The sequence below is a fragment of the Chroicocephalus ridibundus genome, chromosome 3, assembly GCF_963924245.1.
Source record: "Chroicocephalus ridibundus chromosome 3, bChrRid1.1, whole genome shotgun sequence".
In the NCBI taxonomy this organism is placed as follows: domain Eukaryota; kingdom Metazoa; phylum Chordata; class Aves; order Charadriiformes; family Laridae; genus Chroicocephalus; species Chroicocephalus ridibundus.
The window spans coordinates 43,696,252-43,716,437 of NC_086286.1; the positions used below are offsets into that span (position 1 = coordinate 43,696,252).

At 40.0% G+C, this 20,186-nt stretch overlaps 1 protein-coding gene across 3 annotated transcripts in view; it reads left to right on the forward strand.

Annotated features, from left to right (window-relative positions):
* PLD5 (phospholipase D family member 5) overlaps positions 1 to 20,186 on the forward strand; it is a 179,826-nt gene that overhangs the window by 124,773 nt on the left and 34,867 nt on the right. For all 3 annotated transcript variants that reach the window (XM_063328929.1, XM_063328930.1, XM_063328933.1), the window contains one exon: positions 17,527 to 17,654. In XM_063328929.1, the coding sequence (XP_063184999.1) occupies positions 17,527 to 17,654 (128 nt within the window). The remainder of the gene's footprint in view (positions 1 to 17,526; positions 17,655 to 20,186) is intronic.

The window sequence follows — 20,186 nt, forward strand, 5'->3', positions numbered from 1 at the left end:
GAAACTTGTACTGGCAAGGCCTTTGACATCTGATTTTAAATTCATTTTTATACTTTGATTTATTATGAATCAGACCTTGTTCCTTTTTTATTATTATTTTATACTCCTTGGGTACCCACAACAGATACATGCTTTGATTTAGATTTTATTAGTTGCTGCCGGATAGTCTTTCCTGATATTTTCTCAATAACTTCCAGCCTGTGACAAGCAATCTTAAAGCCAATTCCAAGATCAAAGTTCTCATTATGTTCTTTACCTCTTAGAACCTATGTAATAACTTTGACAGAGCTCCGCGTAATGAGAAATACTGAGCAGAATTTCCAAAACTAGTTGCATCCCATCTTAAAAGAAAGAAGCAGGTACCGGTTTTACATCACAGATTTGAGCATTTGAGTAGGCAACACTAACATGCAAAAACTCCTGCTTGGTCAGTTTTGGGGTAAACATCTTTCTGTTTAGGCAGCTAAACTCTCTTACCTCAGTTTATCATGCAAAGTGAGAACTAAGGTCTTGGTAGCAAGGAAATGTTCAACATTGTTTTTATGCCCATGAGAACTCATATACAATGTTTCTCACTTGTTTCTGTTGGGGCACTAGATCCTGCATCTTAAATTAAGCCATGTCCAACCTTATGAAATGTGGCTGAAAAGAGCAGATGGGTAGCATTTTTGTTACATCTTAGATACATGTACAGATACACAGAATATCTTTGACACAGGGCATCTGCATGAGTAGCAGAAGATTAGGTTAAAAATCCTGCTCTGCCTCAAAGTTTCTAAATTGTCAACTTGAAGAAGAGCTGTCTATCTTACCAGGCACCTGACAGAAAGCAAATTGTTTAAGCTAGTATTGAAAATCTTAAACCTTGTAAAACAGAAATTGCAATCATAGATTGGGAAGTGCAGAGGGTATTCTGTAGGGGCACTCCATCAGTCCCTCCTATTTGAGATCTATCAGTTTGCAGGAAATCTTCTAATCTCTGTATGCATTTAAAGATGACTCTGTATTAGTCATTCATTTGGGATGGAAGAAACCTAGCTTGCAGTCCCTGCTCTGCTTCTCCTCCTTCTCCTGCCACTAGATATATTTTGAAAGATACGTCTTGCCATTATTTCTGAAAGAATTATTTTAAGCTTTTGATTGTAGGATGGGATTTTGAAACTTCGTTGGAGAATCGATCCTTCTGTGCAATTCCAAATGAGGGTCTGGGGTAAACAACATACGTTGGCATTGTCTGCTGCCTAGTTTATTTTTTAGCTAAGAAAAAAAAAAAAAAGCTAGATGCCTAATCTGGGAATAAAACTTCCACTGTCTACGCAAGTAGCCCCAAATTAGGTACCATAATAGATCACAATGTGAAACAGCTTATTTTCTTTTATGAGTCTGAGGCCCACCAACTTTAAGATTTAGGCATGGCCTGCCTTATAGAGTTCTGTAGCACAAGAGAATTAGCGGCATGAGGCTGTCACATCCATAACCAATGGGGGGGACAGGACCAAACCCAAAACTTCCCTATAATTTGAATTCTGAAGGCAGCCAGGGCCTTGGCTTGTATTGGCGTGTTTTGTGAAGAGGGAGAAGGAAAAAGGTTCACTTAAGCCAAAAACTCTGTGCCCACCGGAGCCAGATATGCAAGCAATAAATTATAATTCTAAGCTTTACAGCATCTATGTCTGTAGACTTTACTTAGAAATTAATACCTTTGCTGAGAAGAATGGCTGTGTTCCCAGAGACAGTACCTTCCCATTGGTAACGCGTACTTTTGCATTATAAAATACCAGTCACATGCTTTCCACTATCCCTAGCCATTGTTTCAAAGACCCGTAAGTAAATAATATTACATTTCTTCTTGGTGAATTAATGCTTGATGTACTGTAAAGCACTTTTAAGATGCTAGGTGTATAGTAGAAACAATATCATAATTCGTCTGCTTTGAAATTTGTAGTTGAAAAAGTCTTTCATGGTAGATTGATAGGTATTTTAGTACATAATTTCAGTTTGCAAATGTCCTTGCACTTGAGTCTGTTACAATGTGTGTGCATTCATGGATTTAGCAGAAATGGATGTGTTTGTACTTCATAAGCTCCAGCACAACTATGAGTGCTGGTAATCCAGCCACCTTGTGAACAGCCAAATTGCTTTTGTCTGGTAGTAACTGATCAGGTCCAATATAGCAGGTTCATACCACAGGGATCATCTCCAAATCTTGCTTGATAGTTTACATGCTGGAATGGGTTCTTCCTGTATGGCAGTAGTTGGTTTGAGTCACTGACACTTTTTAGTAGAGAGGAACCAGTAACGGATGGCATTAGCAGAAATTAGTTGTGACATTTTTAAAACATATGGATAGCATGCAAGTTCCTACCTACAGTTAATGGAAGTGCTGGTAAGAGCTTGCCAAGGCCATCTGAGCTCAGAAAACATTTGTTGGGTCGCTGTGCTCCCTCCCTTTGCAGAAATTTTGGCATCCCATACTTTCTCTTGTATGCGAAAGCACTAACACTATCTTATCCTGAAAAGAGATGTGAAGGCTAGTGGTCCTACATAGGGGTCCAAAGAAAGCAGGGTAATTTATTGTCAGTGAATTTTGTCTTGTCCTTTCATGTGGTTCCCACGTGTTTCGTATCCACTTGAAGCCTGACTGTCTTCCTAGAACTGTACCTTGGTCAGTCACAGTAGTCTTACTGGTATGATTTTTGATTGCTACTGTTTGCGAGCAGGCTTCAGCCTTCCCAGTGATGGTGACTCTTTGGTCTGTCATCTTGTTCAAGTTTTTTATGTCATCTAGACTGAAATGTAACTTCAAACCTGGGTAACTGAGAAAACCATCATCTGAAGTGACATAACACATCCACTTGGATCTCCAAAGTTGCATACTTGTTTTTACGTTCTTCTAGCTTCTTAGCTGCTTAGCTCAATCAATAGAACACTTCTGCTTCAAACCTGCAATTAAAGTATTGTGTGCTCAAAGTTATATAAGAAGTTGTTAAAAGCATCTAAGAGCATTAATAAATGTCCAAACCAAGCTGACACTGTTTGACTGACACCATTTGGTTTTCATTTGATGAACACTTTGGAAAGGCTGCTCAACTGTGCCTACCCTTGGGTTGTTGCATACAGCATGATTGTACCATAAAGTTAACCCATGTGAACAAATCTTGCTGGTTTATTAAGCATTAGTTATCAAGCTTTATCTTTGTAAGAAGGAGTTGCCACTATCATGTTAATACTGATCTTTCTGGTAACCTCCTATATCAATTTTCAAATTAACCTTAGGCTTCTACAGAACTTTGGTGTGTTATGAAATTTTACACAGCCTAATGGTTGGAAAGTGACATTAAGCTTGCTCTAAAGTAATTCAACTGGAAGAAAAGTTCCCTGAACGATATCTCTACATTACTCTCCATCATTTCCATCTCTCATTGCACACCCTTTAGAGTGGTTGTCTCTAATGCTTACGCTTGAGAACAGAGTGCATTCAGTATCTTTTCCTTCCTTTGGACAGAATATTAACTATATATAGTGTGCAAATATTAGTAACTATGTAGTGCAAAAATTGACAGTTGCTTCAGGGATTCAAAACAGGTCCCTGCTCTTGATGCTTTTAAACTCACTAGTCATGTTTGCATAAAGTGATGGGGAAAATACCAGCAGGGTTCTAGGACTACGTAATATCTATACTAAGCTTCAAAAGAAAATTTTGATGGTTGCAATGCCAAGCTTTCAAAAATGACAGTTCCTAAGCAAAGGGTCACAGAGCAACTGTTCTCAGCCATAAGGCAATGGGAACAAACTGAAGGTCAGTCTTCTGCACTGCTAGGGTCAGCAGAACCGCATGCTTACGGAAGGAGCATAACAACTGAAACAAGTGGAGGATGATATTCCCCTGACTCTGTATATCCTTTTAGCAATTTGTAGGTTAGGAACTGCCTCGTCGTAGAGTTCAGCAATATGTTACTGTGTTTGGATGATTTTTTCCTTTATTTGTGCAATCACTTCTGAATCTGTTTGTATTTTTGTCATCCACACAACACTATGCACAGTAGCAGTGCATTCTGCAGCTTCACTATTCATATTTCCTCAAAATCTTTTTGATTCTCTTTGTATAGTTTTACATTAGTTTAATTTTACTTTTCTCTCTTTCCTTCCCTCTCTTTTCTTTTCTCACTTGGACTCAAATCTACTTACTGAAGGATACCATTTTATCTCCAACATTGTACTTTAGCTTCCCTTTCAGCTGTCCTGGTATCATCTCTTGGGTGGGGAGTATTTAGTTTTGGGAACCATACATTTATGCTGAAACTCTATTAAAAGGTTTTCAAGTATCGCTAGGAAAACAGTAAGATTTTGGCCTTTGATTTTCTCTTGGCATACATCCTTATGTTGTGAAGGTCGTCTTTCTGAAATTAAATGCTACCAGAATGGGCTTGTGAGATGCAGATGTTGTCACAAAGGTAGTGAGCTGGAGTACAGTGTGGTCATCCTCACAGGAGCTTTTTGATAGCTGCAACTTGAATCAGTACTATGCATTGCTCAAAATAAATCAAGAGTAGCTTATCAGCTTGTGTGTTCTCTAATTGGTCCATGAAGCAATCATTTATAGTATGTAAAAATATATTCCCTACATCATGTCTTTTTGTGCCATCAAGCTGTTTGCTGTTATGATACAGACTTTAGTTGAATATGACATGATCTTCTTCCCACTGGACCCTGTCAAATTCTTATGCTCATGTAAGCATGTGTAACATATTTTATTTCACTATCATTTTCATTGTGTTTTCTCTTCTTTCACTTACTGAACACCGGTCAAGACCTCGCCTGGGGACAGTCTTGTTTCCTTTTTTTCCCTGTGTTATTAGGAAATATCAAGCACTCCTAGGAAATAGGAGTGCTTGATGAATATTCAAGAATAAGTGTTCATGATGCTCACAGGAAATAGATGAATAGCTCGGTTCCCATTTTATAGATGAAGAAATAAGACACAGGTAAGAGCCAAGACATCCACTTATTTTGATAAAAGTTTGTGGCACACACAATCTGTTTGTTGTTTTAGTTGTTTTTTTTAAAGAGTGTTTATCACTATGTAGCACTTAATATGTATCAGCGTCATTGTGAACAAGATTAGACCCCAAGGGCTCAAAATAAGTCCTCAGAAAATGACACGTGTGCTGGTTCTGCCCTGCCCTCTCTCATGCAGAGTGACTTTGTGGAACATCACCTGTGGGATCCAAATATTCTGGGCAGTTTCAAGCAACTTAAAATATGAGACTATCCTTTTTCTCTTGAATCCTAGCCTTGTTTGCTCCATTTGTTTTGTCTTTTGCAATACACGAGAGAGGTCCAACAGCGGCAGTCTTTATTCCGAGGACCTGTTCCTCCCCTCTAGCAGAACTGTCTCCTGTGCTTATTATGACTCTGTTAATGTCTAGTACTACTTTCAGTTTGATCTTTCCTTGTTTTCATGCAGGAGTTGCCTACCAACATTGAGCCACGTTCACCATCAAATCCTTTTCATTTCCAGTTTACATGCATTTTATAGTGCAAATCTAATTGACTTCCTGTTGTGTCTCTTGTCTTGCTGCCCCACACTCTCATCCCTCAGGCTTTCCTGGGTGTGCATCCACCTAGCTACTTCAGATGGACTCCTGAAGCTATGGCAGCGCTTTCTCCTGAAGCCTAGATTGAGTGCCTTGAAGGAATTGGCACCAAGTTCACAATGTGATTATTGTGACTAGAAGCAGACATGCTGCTTTCTGGCCTCACTTTCTGGGGATGCCTGTGTGCAGCTGCAAGTTAGTCCAGTTACACAGCCCCAGTCCTGTTCCCTGCTGCTATTCTGGATGGTTCAGAACTGGTCCATCTCTGACTCTTAGTGTCCTCGAGCTTATTCTGTCTGTCCTGTGTGGTTTGGAGAAGGAAGAGAAGTCCTACAGACGTGGTTCTCCACCAGTTCGAAATGTCACAGGGGAGTAATATAGCTATATTCCTGTCACAGACAGTTGCTGATATTTACGCTGGAGAAATTAGATGATGCTTGTGGTCTAGTCCCTCTGGGACACTAAAATCCTCCGTGATTCCAGTGTGGGGTCTCTTTTATTGACTGTATATTGTGCGTGTCCTTCACCCAGCTAATAACATAGAATCTGTGGGGTTGTGGCTTCCTTTTATTTTGCTTTCTACGTTTCAAATAGGCTGTTTGGATGAAAGTCAATCTGTGTTAAAAAGCTACTAACTGGCAAGCTATTGATTTGTATCCCTTATATATTTCCTCAAAGACAAAGCATTCTTATCTCATGTGCTTTTTATTTTTCCTCAATGCACTGTGTGGGTTTTTCTGCTTTTGACATTGGGGCATGTCCATTTGTCTCTTGAAAATGTCTGCATTTTAATGTATGAAGTATCTGGGTGACCAAACCAGAATGCTGAAGCCCTCAAAAATGCATCCGACAGGCTGGTCAGAACAATAGTAAATCAAGCATGATTTACTTCAGTCTGCTACAGCAGAGCTGCAGTGTCTGTTCTACATGCTTTATAAAGAGACTGTAAAAGTGCCTTGTTCTTTTAAGAACCTTAGACTCAGAGTAAGAAACAAAAGCTCAGCTTTAGTTGTTGTTGGGACTAAGAAAGCAAGAAGAAATTCCTACAGTCCCAATCTGCAACGACCATCAGCACTCTCTTCTGTCTTTTTTTTGGGTTTTATATCATGAGTTAATACCTGCAGGAGTTCTAGCACATGCTAAATAAAATAAAATTAGGACTGAACTGGGGACCCCAAAACTGCGGTTAGCCTTAAAACTCTTAAGAAAAAATATTTTTTCCTTTCCACAAATTTATTTGTAAAGGCTTGGAGAATATATCATGTTGCTTATGTAGTTAGAGAATAAAATATGTTCCTCAAGTAATTGGAGAGTGGCGGAGTGAATGAATAACTGAATGAATATATGTGATAAATGAAACAATGAATGAGTGGGCAAGGGTAAGAGTGAAATGATGAACCGAGTATGAAGTGGGAGAGAGCGAAGGAGAGGGAGGAAGAAAGACGTGGGGAAAATAAAAGGGAGGAATGAATCAGATTAAAGAGGAGGGCAGAAACACAAAATAGAGTAATTAATTTAGGAAAACATCAGAAAAGAACGCTGGCAAAAAGTGAAGTGTGTTCTTGGTGGGCTTGTGACAACATAGATGAAACGAGAGAAAAATAATTGGAATTGAGCTAACAATGATCTGAAAAAAATAGAAAATTCAAAGGCTGACTTGGCAGAATAATAGGACAGCATCAAAGGGAAAAGAGGTAGGGAAAGATGCTGAGAGACAAGTGAGAAGTAGTGAAAGGAAATGACTGGGCCACTGGCAGACCTGGCTTAGTTCTGGCTGTGCCTCTGCTTTCCTTGGATGGCCATGGCCGGGTCAGATAGTGCTCTGGGCTTCTGGCAGCCTGAGGATATTCTAGGGCTGCTCAGAGAATCAGTTAGTGAAAGTGCTGAGAAAAAATAAATTCTATTATGAAGGTACTGTAAAAATAAAAAGCAGTAGGCTTAGGACCAAAAAATACTTGCCCTCTGAGGAGGCATGCTCTGTCCTCTCCTCTTTGCCTGCTCTGCAGTATGCCATCTCACCTTCCAGAGCTGAGAGTTCTCCTTCACAGGAAGGAAACTGGCAAAATCCAAAGCAGAGCTACAAATGTGAGGACCATGTTTTGGGAATGATTGAACGAGTGTTATTATTGCTGTCAGCACATTTAGAAGTGTCTGTTGCCATTACTGGTGATTTTAGAATATATAAATATCACAATGAAATCACTTTGGTAATTTAAAAAGAGATAGGGATAAATAGTTGCTGTGGTTTTTTGTTAGGGATTTATCCTTGCTCATTCATAGAAGGCTGAGATTCTAATTCCTCATGTGTTAAGATGAAAAAATGTCCCTGAATTCTGGATATTTCATCTAAGAAGTATATAAACAAATCTAGTGCTTCGTAATGCTAATCTAAGTAAAGAAAAGAGTCTTTGAAGGGGCATGGGGTAAGCAGTGTGTGAGTTTACTAATCTATTATATTTAAAATAGGTTTCTTTTATAGTAAAAATATACACAATTATAATTAGGAAAAGAAAGCAAGCCACAATCCAACTTTAGTAATGCTTTTACTGATAGTATTATGGTCTTTCTTTAAGCGGTAATATGCTTTGTCGCCTAAATCAGCTAAGGAAGAAAATTACTTTTTCCAATCTCTAAAGCAATCACTTTTATAGCTTCATCTAGTAAATGAGCAGTTTACTCTCCAATAATGAAGGGCAAAAAAAGATGTGGATTTTTTTTTTTTAAAACATTCTATCAAATTTTGTTGTACTCTAGTTATCTTACAGACTCTACTGAATCATCAGACTCACAAAACAGATTTATACTCAGAAAATTCTATTTAGAGGAATGCTGAGTTCTGCTGAGGGGAAAGAATTGAACTGATCATCAGTGCTCTCATTATTCACAGTTTTATTCAAAATAATCTATGACTATTGATATGAAATACCTTAAATAGCTCAAAAAGAAGTGAAAAATACTGAGTAAAGTCAATGCAAAATGTGAGGATTTCTCTCATGTTTGCTGCATCAGGCAGCAAAACCTGTTGAGAGGGGCATGAAATGTTTGCTACTTTCAATAAAATTACTAGAGGGCAAGGAAAAGCTGTTTGGATCTTTTTAAGTTACGATAGATTCTTGTGCATAGACTCAATTTAATTTTATTTTTTCTAAGGTAGTCTAAAATAAGAGTCCTAAATTTTGTCCTAAACAATAAGGGCTTCTATAGCATATATGATATGGAAATCACTGACTTCAGACGCCAAACCCAGGTGGGAAAGTTGAAGCATGAGTTGAAGCGTGTCTGCTTTCCTGAATTGTTCCATGTAGTGAACTGTAGGGTTGGCTGCTTGCATTTGTGGGGTACTTGCTTATCAAGTATCTACTGGCTAGCACCGTGTCCCAAGGACATGGTGACATGTGTGTGTCTTTATTAGGAATAGAATAGGTGTTTTCTGGTGGAAAATGTAGAATGTAAAATTCTACAGTAACAATTAAAAATCTTAAATAAAAAGTCAAGTGCACTCCACAGGTTTTAAGAAAAAGTGTGAAGAAAGGAAAGAACTGTTACAGTGCAAATAATAACTCACGGGTTAACAAGGTCAATTTACTTTTAAAATTCATGTTATCATATATTCTGCATTAGAGAAAGTGGTGTTAGGCTTCAAATCCTGTTTCTAAATGCTGGGGGGGGTGTGTGTTCACATGCGCTGCGCTGCATTTTGTGGTTTTCCTTGTGGCATCTCAGTGCTTCTCAAAAATGAGAAAGGAACAATTTTCTCTGGAAGCTGTATTTCCATCTTTGGACAGATCAGAGGTTTGTAGTCGTATGAGTTTCTTCCTTGTTTGCAGTCTAAAATTCTGTGTATAGGTTAATTAAATGTGCACACATGTGATTAATCAGTTGAGGTACCTGCTATTCCCAGGGAAGCTGAAGTAGAGTGTGCCTGTGCAGAATAGATGCCTGTTCTGTGGGTAAAGAGGAAACTTCTCTCTTATCTCTATGCGGCCGTATTTGTTACGGTTTGCCCACCCTGCGTTCAGAAAGATTTTTGACTTTTTGTCAGTGAATCAGAAATTATGTTTAGCTGGATGGGCAAGTACTACAAAGAAATATTGTCAGGCCTCTCTTTTGTCTCTCCTGTGATGTTGCATGGGAAGCGTTTCAGTTATACGTTGTGGTTATTTTTTCTGCTGAGTAAATCAAAAGGGCCTAGCAGGCAGCGCAAAATGCATTCACATGGGTGAGAGCTGTAACACTTTTACACTGAACTCTCTGTACATCACGGTACTTAGCTGAGAAATCGGTATTTTGATTACTTGGACAGGCAACAAAGGCCAGCATTCGACATCTTTGAAGCCGCTGTAAGGGCGTATTTAAATAAATGTTACCTTGACATCCCAAGATGTCATTGAAGTTAAACAAGCAGTTGAAAGAAATTAATTCTGACCTTTCCTTTGTTCTCAAGAATCTGCCATGCTGCATCCAGTGAGCAAACTCTGCACACATGAGGATCCCCTGATGGGTCTTCTCTGGATCTTCTGTGTCGCTGTGGACTTCTGTGGAAGCGTGTGGGAAATGTCATCCCAAGCAAATGCCAGCATTGCCCTCCTAGCTGCTTTGTTTGCACACGGCAAATGGTTACGCAAGACAAAAGGCAAACAAGTACTGGGACTTGCCACCTTGAATTTCTCAGAGGCCTGATTTTGAGAGGAACGGAGGCTGCCGTTGCGTGGGTGTACCTTTCAAGGGCAGCACTGGCATAAGCAGTTCCTGCATCTTGTTGGACCCAGCCACTTGTTCCCACACTTGCTCTGTGCCTTCAGTTGTGCCGGAAAAAATGTTTACAGACGTGTGGTGAGCTGGACTAGTAAATTGTTCTTCATTTGAAAGAACCATTTTATTTTTATTTATTTTTAACCTGGTTCCATTTTCTGATCCAGTTAATTCCTTGTACCCAGAAAAAGCTACTTGGGCCCAGCTGTGGAGGTGGAGGAGGGAAGGAGAAGGGTTGCTGATAATAAGGTCTGTTCATACCACTATTACTGGCGGGGGGTTTTGTTGTTTTAACCATGCCCGTTGTAATTCAGTAATACTTTGTTTTCAGACAGAGGGTTTTGTAACTCTCGTTTCTCAGTATTTCTTTTTCTTTCTGCTCTCTCCTGGCCCCATACTCAGCTCTTGGCTTCCTGAGCTGTGTGGACAGAGAAGTTTCTGGGGCTGAGCTGGCTCACAGAACCTATTTTAATCCACTGAATGAGTGAAAAACAAAGCAAAAAAACATTGGTGAGTTGTAGAGGATATTTTTCTTCCCTGATTGTGCAGGACAGACCCAACAACATGTTACAGTCTGCTGGGGAGGGAAGGGAACCAGGCGAGAAGCTGGCTTAGTGCCTGGAGAGGGGGCTGGGAAGTCAGCCGGCAGCGATGGAGACCTCTCTTCTCACACCCGCAACTCCGCAGGGAGATCCTTGACTGCAGCCCGTCTGCTCAGGGAAGCTCTCTCGTGGCAGCCTTTCCTCCAAGCTCCAGCCAGGCAGGGACACGTGAGCCAGCTGGGGAGCATGCCAGTGGAGATGAGTGGTGGTGACACACAGGGGACAGAGAGTGTTTTCCCTGAACCACCCATGCTGCAGCCCTGAGCCTATGAGCCCAGCCATTCCAGTAGCTGCTGCAGGCACTCGTATCTCTCCAGAGACAGGCCAAGAGAGGCCCACGAGACCATGAGAGCTACAGTCAGATTCCTCTCCAGTGCACTGATTTCCTCAAAATTATCTTTCTATTGGTGACCTCAGATGGTGTCAAATAAAGCAACAAGCATTACAGTAATTGTTCGTGAAAATATCTCCATCAGAAACAGCTTCATTTTACTACAGGCAGCATTAACTTTGGGGGCTGATGTTTTGAGAAGCTGCATGTGCCCATAGTTCATGGCTAATTGTACATTGGGAGTGAGTGGGAATTTCATTCAGAGAGAAGATATGTTTGTCATGCGGGTAGTTTGAGTGCTGCAGTGTAAGGCAGGCTAAGGTGGGGTGAATGAAGCTGTATCATGAAGGCATTCTGGGGATTGCTTGGGCTCATACTAGAACATAATTTCTTACTATAATTTCATTTTTTGTGTGGCAGCTGTATATGGAGCTGCTAAAGAAAATGCATCAAGGTTTTTATTGTATACTTTTTTTTTTTCTTTTTCCAAATTACTCCAGGCTTAGGCTGATGGATAGTATATAATCCCAGAGTGGATGCCATTCAGTCTTGGTAGTTTTTAAAAAGGGGGGTGAGGAGCAGAGGGCAATGTAAACAAAACAGCTGATTCAAAGTTAAGGTATTATCATCAGAGATTTTCCTAAAAGTCCTTGAGTTTTGTCTCTTTAAAATAAGCACAAATCATTAATCCTTCTGGGGCCAGGCAGACTTTAAATTGCATTTCAAATCCAATATTCCATGAAGACCACAGAAATAGTGAATAGTCTAGTTTCTCTTTTAATCATTCAGAGATGTAGTAAAAATAACTTTGTTGTCAAGTTGTGCATTCCTCTGCTTTTGTACTTGTCCTCCTCTGAGTGCTGGCAGGTCACGCTAATGGGGCTTCTGGAACAACTCCAGACTTTTTGCAATCAGTCGAGAGAAAAAAGCATGAATATTCCTGGGGAGATGATCCTCTGCCTGGGTCACTTGTGTCTGCTTAATATGAGACAGCTACTCTGCCACTTGTGAACAGGGTATGGAAAACGCTGGATTTTTGTCTTGGTAGAATAAAAATTATTTTTATTAATGGGTGTATTTTGTGCTAAGGCTTGTAATCAAAAGCAAATAAATAAAATGAAAGCGTCTATTGCAAAATGTAGGGAAGGAGACATCTACTTTATATATCGGTATGTGTACACATTCATATCCTAGTGAGCAAATTGCATTTTGAAAAATATGTTTGGGACCTAGGGATAATAAAGGAACTTCCGTTGATCTTTCTGAGTTAGTACATGATGATTAGCTGCATCTATACTGATCTGAAAACTCAGTCTATTGCTCAGTGGCAAGTGCCGTGCGTGCTGCCTCCCACCCTTGTGGCAGCCTCCCAGAGAGGCTGTGCAAGGTGCCGTGCCGGCTGCTCGGGCACCAGCTGTACTCAAGCGTGCATGTGCTTCTGACCCCTAGGGTTCATAGTATGGACCAGTTAAGTCTGCTCTTGCCTCTGGCATGTGGCCACCCTCCAAAAGGTATAGATCAAAACGTGTATCTTTGTGTGCCAAGTGACTGTCAGCAGTGGGGTGAAGCAGCTGACGTTCTCAGACTCCTTTTTAAAGGTCTCATTACTTGGATTGTTTGCTTGGGAATACACAAAATTAGGAGAGGGGAAAAAAACAGTGCTGTGAGCAAAGGGTATGGGCATGGTGATGAGGAGAGTTGAAGGGACAGCAAGAATGATCGAGCAGGGGAGGACAGCTTCTCCTCCTGTGGCCAGCTTGGTGGTGATGTGGAGAACAGCAGCTGGAAGACAAACAGTGGATTGGATGTGGTGCAGGAGCATTTCTCAGGTTCAAACTGCAAATATACAAGAGAGCTGTAAGCAACGTTGCTTTCACTGTCCGAACTCATTTCATATACTAGCTCTTCCTTGTATCCTGCTGTCCCTTCTTCTTTGCAATCCCTCTACAACCTCCCTACTCCCCTATCCTACCAACTGCCCTGTGTAGCTCCCCCTGCCATCAGCTGTCATGCCTCTGCAGCCTGCACTTGACAAGCTGTTTTCCCAAAATGGGGAAGGAGAGGCATTCAAAAGCCCCTGCTCTTCCTCTCTGCCTTTACAACGCTCCTGCTCCTAGCAGGGGGTAGCAGAGCTCAGTCTGGCTCCATGACCCTTTCTCCTGGGGCTCTGCACAAGGCACAGTCCCAATATGTGCCATCACATCATGTATCTCCATTTCTCTCTACCCTCTTTTGTGCTGCGGCACTGTTTTCTACTGTCAGGGCTAATGAGGTCAGGACTCTTGGTGCTTTTCTCGTGCTTGTTTTGCCTGTTGTGAATCACTGATCACTCTTGCTGCAACTTCCCAGATACCTCTGTCTGTCTCTCCTCTCAATTCTTGAGTCCTTCCCCTTTCCCATTTTTCTCTCTGGTTTTTAAAAACACTGTAGTGAAAGAAAGAAAGTTGTGAAGACAGAAGGCCAATTTTAGCCGTGGTACAAGCAAATGCAGCTTCTGTTTCTTGGGCGTTATGTTTGCTAACTCCAGAGTGAGTTTAGCCTGTAACTGGTGCTGTTGAAAACTGTTGGAGGCAGAACTTGCATGTTTGCTTTCAAGGCAGCTGTGATAATAGCAGCCTAAACAGTTGCTCTTTCTGGGTCTTCTTTACAAAAATGATTTACCGTATCCACCAGAGAGGTGATTTGACTCAGTGATGTTGCCTTTGTACCAGGAAAACCTGCTAATATCCTAGACTGCTTGCAGGCGTTGGATCTAAAGCCTCCTGATGCCCCTTCTCTATGCTGTTGCATAAACCTGGCTCTGGAGGCTGAGCGGCAGCCCTGTGAGCCCCAGCCACTGCAGTCTGCCATGAAGAAGAGTCTCCCAGTTTGTGTTAGCTGCCTGGTGACCTTGCTTGAGCAGCAGTAAAATCCACAGCTAGCATATGCCGCAACACAATTGTGGTAAGATGCTCTTCTCAATGACACAGTTTTTCATGATAGAACGTATCTCGCAGATTTGATTGAAGTCTCCTGCTAACAACTTAGAGTTTTGACTCAAATATATAGAAAAGGTCCTAGCTTTAAGCTGCTGTTCTTGAAGTTACGCATGCCCTGTAGCCTTCATGACGTTGTTAGTGGAGTATCTGAGAGCAGGCAGCTAGGCCAAATAGGATGTTGCAAGACTAGAAATGGTAAATGGCACTTGCTTGTGCCATCCTTCTTCTTTGGGATTACTTTGGGGATTGGATTTCTTTTAGAAATGGATGAAAAGTCAGTCTTTTTGCAGTACTACTACTGTCTTCTGTTTTCTTCCTCCATTATGAGACAAAGCAAGAGGCTAACTGGCAGCCTGGCACCTCCTGGCTACATTCCCATCACATGGAGAAAGTCCAGGCTCTCAAGGGCAGAGTCCCCTCTGTGCATCCCAGACTACATCTCATCTCCCTTACGCAGAGTGCAAAACCTCCCCACCTAGAAGAAAAAGTATGCAGAGAAATGTCTGTTATGTAAAGCATGCTGTGATCCCTACACTGGTCTTTTTTTTTTTTTTTTTTCCTGCAGGGAGAGGGCAATCTGGCCCAGCCTTTAGAATGCACAATTTTATGGGACAGGCAAATCCACTTGAGTTTTAAGTGACAGTGCTGGTTTTCTTTAAGATCTCACCCTGCAGTTTAATCTTCAGTGGAAAAAAAAAATTGTTAGATTGTCTGTCATCTATGTTAGCAATCAAGCCTACAAATTGTGCCTTCTGGTTGAACTCAGTAGACCCACAGCTTTGTGTAATTGAGACTGCTGCATGATGAAGAGTTCTGTTACGGCTTCACATATTGATCAGTCCAATTTAATTTCCTCAGGGGATCTGGACCACGCTAGGGATGATGGATTGTGTTGAAGGCCTGATAAGCCTACTTTAACAAAACATCTCAAGGGCTTCTGGAACAGAGGCAATTATCAATACTGATGCATGTTTCCTTTCATCAGAAGTTAAAGATTCATTAATAGGCTGCACAGCAGCTGCTGTTTGCAACACATGACTTTTTTTTAATTAACGTAGAGATACTGTTTCCTCAAGTCTTATGAGTTGGCTGTTTCCAGAAGGAAAAGAAATTGGGTTCCAGGTTTTGATTTTAATAGTATGTGTGATGGCAGTGTCTCCTGCACTGCTACATTCACTATTTTGGTAATTGAAGCCTAGATTATATTTTAGAGTGATAGTCCCATCCCACTGCTTATGCCCATCGCTCACGCCTACAAATCCTGGTGTTTTACAACTTTTGAATTTTGTGCCAGGTTACTGATGATGTCTGCTATTTTTAACGTTAGTATTACTGGTTATAATAGTCTCCTGTTGTAATTTTGACAATCCGCATTTTTGTTCAGCATTGGATATTTCAAAAAATTTTTTGAAACTATGTTGATTTTAGGTTCTCAGTTATGAGAAGGAAGCTCATTGTTGTTTCCAACTGTTTTACCTTTCCTATACAAAAATCCTAACATTTCATTTAAAACCTATTTGATGTAGGTGTGTTGTGGGTGTTAAATTCATACTGCTATTTAATGTTGCAAATTGGATGTATGGAAAGAAAAGATGATCAAAGCAAACTGCCACGTTAAACTTGATTTTAAACAGTTTTCAGATAAGCAGCTAGGAGTTTAGTGCCTTACAGAATTGTTTACCTTAGCTAGTAGGAGGAGTTGCTTTTGTTTCGTTTATTCATCAGAAAACAATTTAAACCATTTAACACCTGCTGTAGTGTTTTCTGATGTCTTTTCCATTTCACACACATTATCTCATTAATTAGCACAGTTCTGTTCATTAATGCATGGATTGAAATTCAGCAGCAACATGTTTCAAGGAAAATTGGTAAATACCTTTTTTTCTAAGCATAGATGAATGGGTGATACCTAAAAAAAACTGGAAAGATAACTGGATTGCAGGAAATGTAATTGTACAATGAACCAAATTCTGTAACTTGCTCAAAATCCTATCTTGCGTGTTTGATGCTTCATGAAAAGTGGCACCTTACCTGACTTTTCTTCTTTTCGTGATGTCTAAACTTCTAGACTCATTCGTTCAAGTGAGAATTACAGTCTTCATAATAAAAAAGAAATATTTAGCACTGGTAACTGTTGCTTAAAATTGTGAGTCTAGTGTTCCTTAGGAGGTCAGAAATAGGAAGTTAGAGGAAAAGAAATATATTTTCGTTCTCTAGGTATCCTGGAATTCTTTTGAAGTTGTGACTCATATCCAACCATTATGGGAATTCATGTAGATCCCATGGGAATCATGAAGATCCCATGGATGTTTAATGGGAGATGGCTGGTACCGTTACTGCCCTCCAGGCTGCTGTTTACTGTCACTTCTCTTCCCCAGTTACTGTCACGACTAAAATGTGAAGATGAGTGGGTTAATTTAAATTGCCTTCAGCAATGATTAATTCAGATTAATCACCTAATCTCACAAACACTGGAGCACTGAAAGAACAATAACAATATGAGAAATCCCCTAAACTCACCTAATATTAAGTATATTCTGGATTTAGTCTTGCAAGCATACTGATAGGGCCAATTCAAACTTTCCTACTGATGTGATAGAGGCAACGTGCTTTTACCCGACAAGTAGCTCTTTTGATTTCAGTGGCCTGTAATCCTTATTAAAACTGTTCAGTTCAAAGTGGTGGGTTGAATGTCACAGATTGGCAGGATTAAGAGCAGTTTCATCATATTTTAGGCCTTTGCTTACTTCCTCACTCCTTAATTCTCCACCTATGATCTCTTGTCGGGGTCTGTTCCATGTGACAGCCCACCGTAGGCTCCCTGATCAAACCATGGCAAAGGAGTGGAGTCTGCTTTTCAGGAAAGGGTTGTAACTGGGTTTGTATTTTAAAGGTCGTTATTATAATATGTAGCAAATTTGAGTTACAGAGAAGACCTTTAAAGATAAACTGGTTTTACAAACATACAGTGCTGGAAAAAAATAGCAATTACTTAGTCCTAAAATGGAAGAAAATTAAGTAAACATTATAATGCATGGGAATGTTCCCCATACCTGCTTTTCTGGAATATATGTTAATTAACGTCTTAAATAGTGGGACAGTAACACTGTTTATCTTAGGTTTTAAACCTTAATGGTATGTTTAATTACATCTCTCACTAGTTTTGGAAGCTGAGGCCCTGGCATATGAAGTTGTTTCTTTTTTTAATAATGTAAATGATGTTATTTTAAACAATGCTATTTATTATTTTATCCTTAAATCTCTAGGTGCTGAAGTGTTGTACGTGAACATGTCAGCATATAACGAGGGTCGTCTTCAGTCATCTTTCTGGATTGTTGATAAACAGCACGTGTACATTGGAAGTGCCAGCCTAGACTGGAGATCGTTGGGACAGGTAATTTCATTGAAAAAGTCATCCTATACCCTTTGAGGGTATAATGAGGGAAAAAAGTAATGTTTTGAGGCCAGCAAGTGGAGATGGATAGCTTTCTTTTTCTGCTAGTTTGCTGGCAGAAGTGCCAGCATCAAAAACTGTGCTGCCACGGTTTTGATGACTCTTCTGTGTTGGCAAAAGTATATTACTATAAACTTTAAATCTTTTCATTGGAATAGCTATCCTCAACAGTTATACTTTGGGTTAAATTTTAAAAAATTGATTGCCTTTATTGATTTCTGCAATGATTTTGTTGTTTGTAAGTTCTGGTTTGCTTATTTAAACAAAAAACCAAAAACACGTGGGTGAACCTGTTTGAAAAAAAACCACTGCGGAAACTCCATGGTAATGTCATGAGCATGACCTAGTCCCTCTCATATGCCATTTAAATAAGGAAAAGGAAAATCTGGAAAGAATTCCAAATGGATAGTGGGTATTATCCTGAAATACCCACCATCTTTGGGGAGGGAGAGATTTATGGGTACAGAAGTCAATAGCATAATGTTTTTGAATGTTGTACGTATTAGAGAGAATTCCATATTTTGATTCTTCATAAACAAGCAAGTTGGAGGACGTGCTCTAGGCCTCTTTGCTAACAACCAGTGCTGAGGACTCTCTACAGTCTGTGACCATTGCGAATGCATCATCAGTAATGCACCTTATTTGCTTTCTTGTAGGTATCTGTAGCTTTTTTCTTTCCTCAACAGTCTCGGGATTGTTAACAGCTGTAATGTTCATTTTTGCTACATACCACTGGCTGTGTGAGGCTGCAGTTGGTCATCTTTAGGGAGTGGAACCTGTGCTTTTAGATTTCACTAATTTCACCCTGAAATGCATGACGGGGGGAAAAAGAAGCAGTCCTAGGTAGTCATTAGTTGCAGTAAAAAAGCTTACTTTTGAAATGTAAGCAGAATCTCAGAAACACATGAATAATTTTGAACATAGGTTCTAATGATTTTGTAAAGAAGAAGGTGTGTGTTGGTTTTGTTGAAGCTCTTAAGATTTGTTTTGAGCTAAGAGGCTGAAAGTCTGAATAAAAACAAATGAACTATTTTAGTAAAGAAAGAGTGAGGTAAATAGATTTTTGCTGTTCCTATGTGTATTAATTTATTTGAAAGGTAACTTTTTGAATGTTTACAAAGGAATCTGGAAAACTGGTAGAAAAGAAGGATGCTGTTAGCAAACCAGAGAAAGTGGCCAAGAGGATGTTGTATTTCCAGTCAATGCAAGAATGTTTAGTTTGGGCTTTTGGACAGTTTAGAAATTAAATGTTTATATGTTGTGCCTCGTGAGCTAAACTGTTCGTATGTCACAAGTAAAATAGCTCTTCACAGAACTATTTCACTTATAAATAGATTATACTCTATTTTAGCTTTGAAGCCTCTTCTAATTGGAGTTTTGAGTACCAGTGAAAATAATAAATGCGGAGAAAAGAGGCACATCTACCCCACAGACTGTTATATTATTATATTTAATGATTGTGTTTGTGACCTTCATCAAAGATGCTACAATTCCTTATAGGTTTGGTCTTCTCATACTGAAGTAAATCTTAACTTTTTTAGTATGTGTACATTAAACTTTGCCAGTTTTTTGTGGGCCAGTGTTTCAAATGGGATTGCACACTCTTAATTTTGTCACTCAATTTTCTGCGTGTGTTTGGAGATTTTTTTCATCTCGTTGTCATATAATATTATATTTTTGTATGTAATGATAATATGAAGCCCAGAAGAATATTTGTACAGAGCAAGAAGTCTATCTAGGTTTCAGTTACAGAGAATCTGCTTTCAGTTAGTTAAGAAATGTACGCTGGGGTTTCAGAAGAGACGAAGGATATCAGAAGCTTGGCTCCTGTTGACATCAGATATGAGTATCCAATTTTCTTACTCCAGAGTTACAGGTTAATAAGTAAGGGCAACTGTCAAAGAGATCTGATATGCAGTCCTAAAATAATAATCTGTCTTGAACTTTTCTTTTCACATAAGAGGCAAAATAGCACAGAACTCTGTAATTTTATTCTGAGTGCTTTCCTCAAGGAAAATCCTCTGCACACACGTGGGAACTGATCTTACAACCCACTGTGAGCCAAGCCCTCACTGGGGTAACACACCACCCATGGGTCCTCGTTATCAGAGTCCCAGTGTACGTGCAAATGACGGATCAGGTCTTCTCTTCTTCTTCTCTCTTCTCTCAAAGCCTAAACTAATAAGGACTGAGTTAAACTGGGAAGTAGCAGAGCAGATAGTGCCAGGCCTGTCCAGACCCATGCCCTTGCAGTCATGCTGCCTGCAGTAGCAGGGTAGAGCTGCTGCAGTTTTGCAGTGGGAGGCAGGGATCTCGCTGCAGATGCCACTACATGTTTCCTGTTATTTCCTGGTTTACCTGCAGGGAGAGGACCATGAAAAGGTAGACTGGGCTGTTGATTAGTCACCTATGGTTTCTTTGAAAGCTCATCCAACTTTGAGTAACACAACTTGTGGTTATTGAATCAGCAAA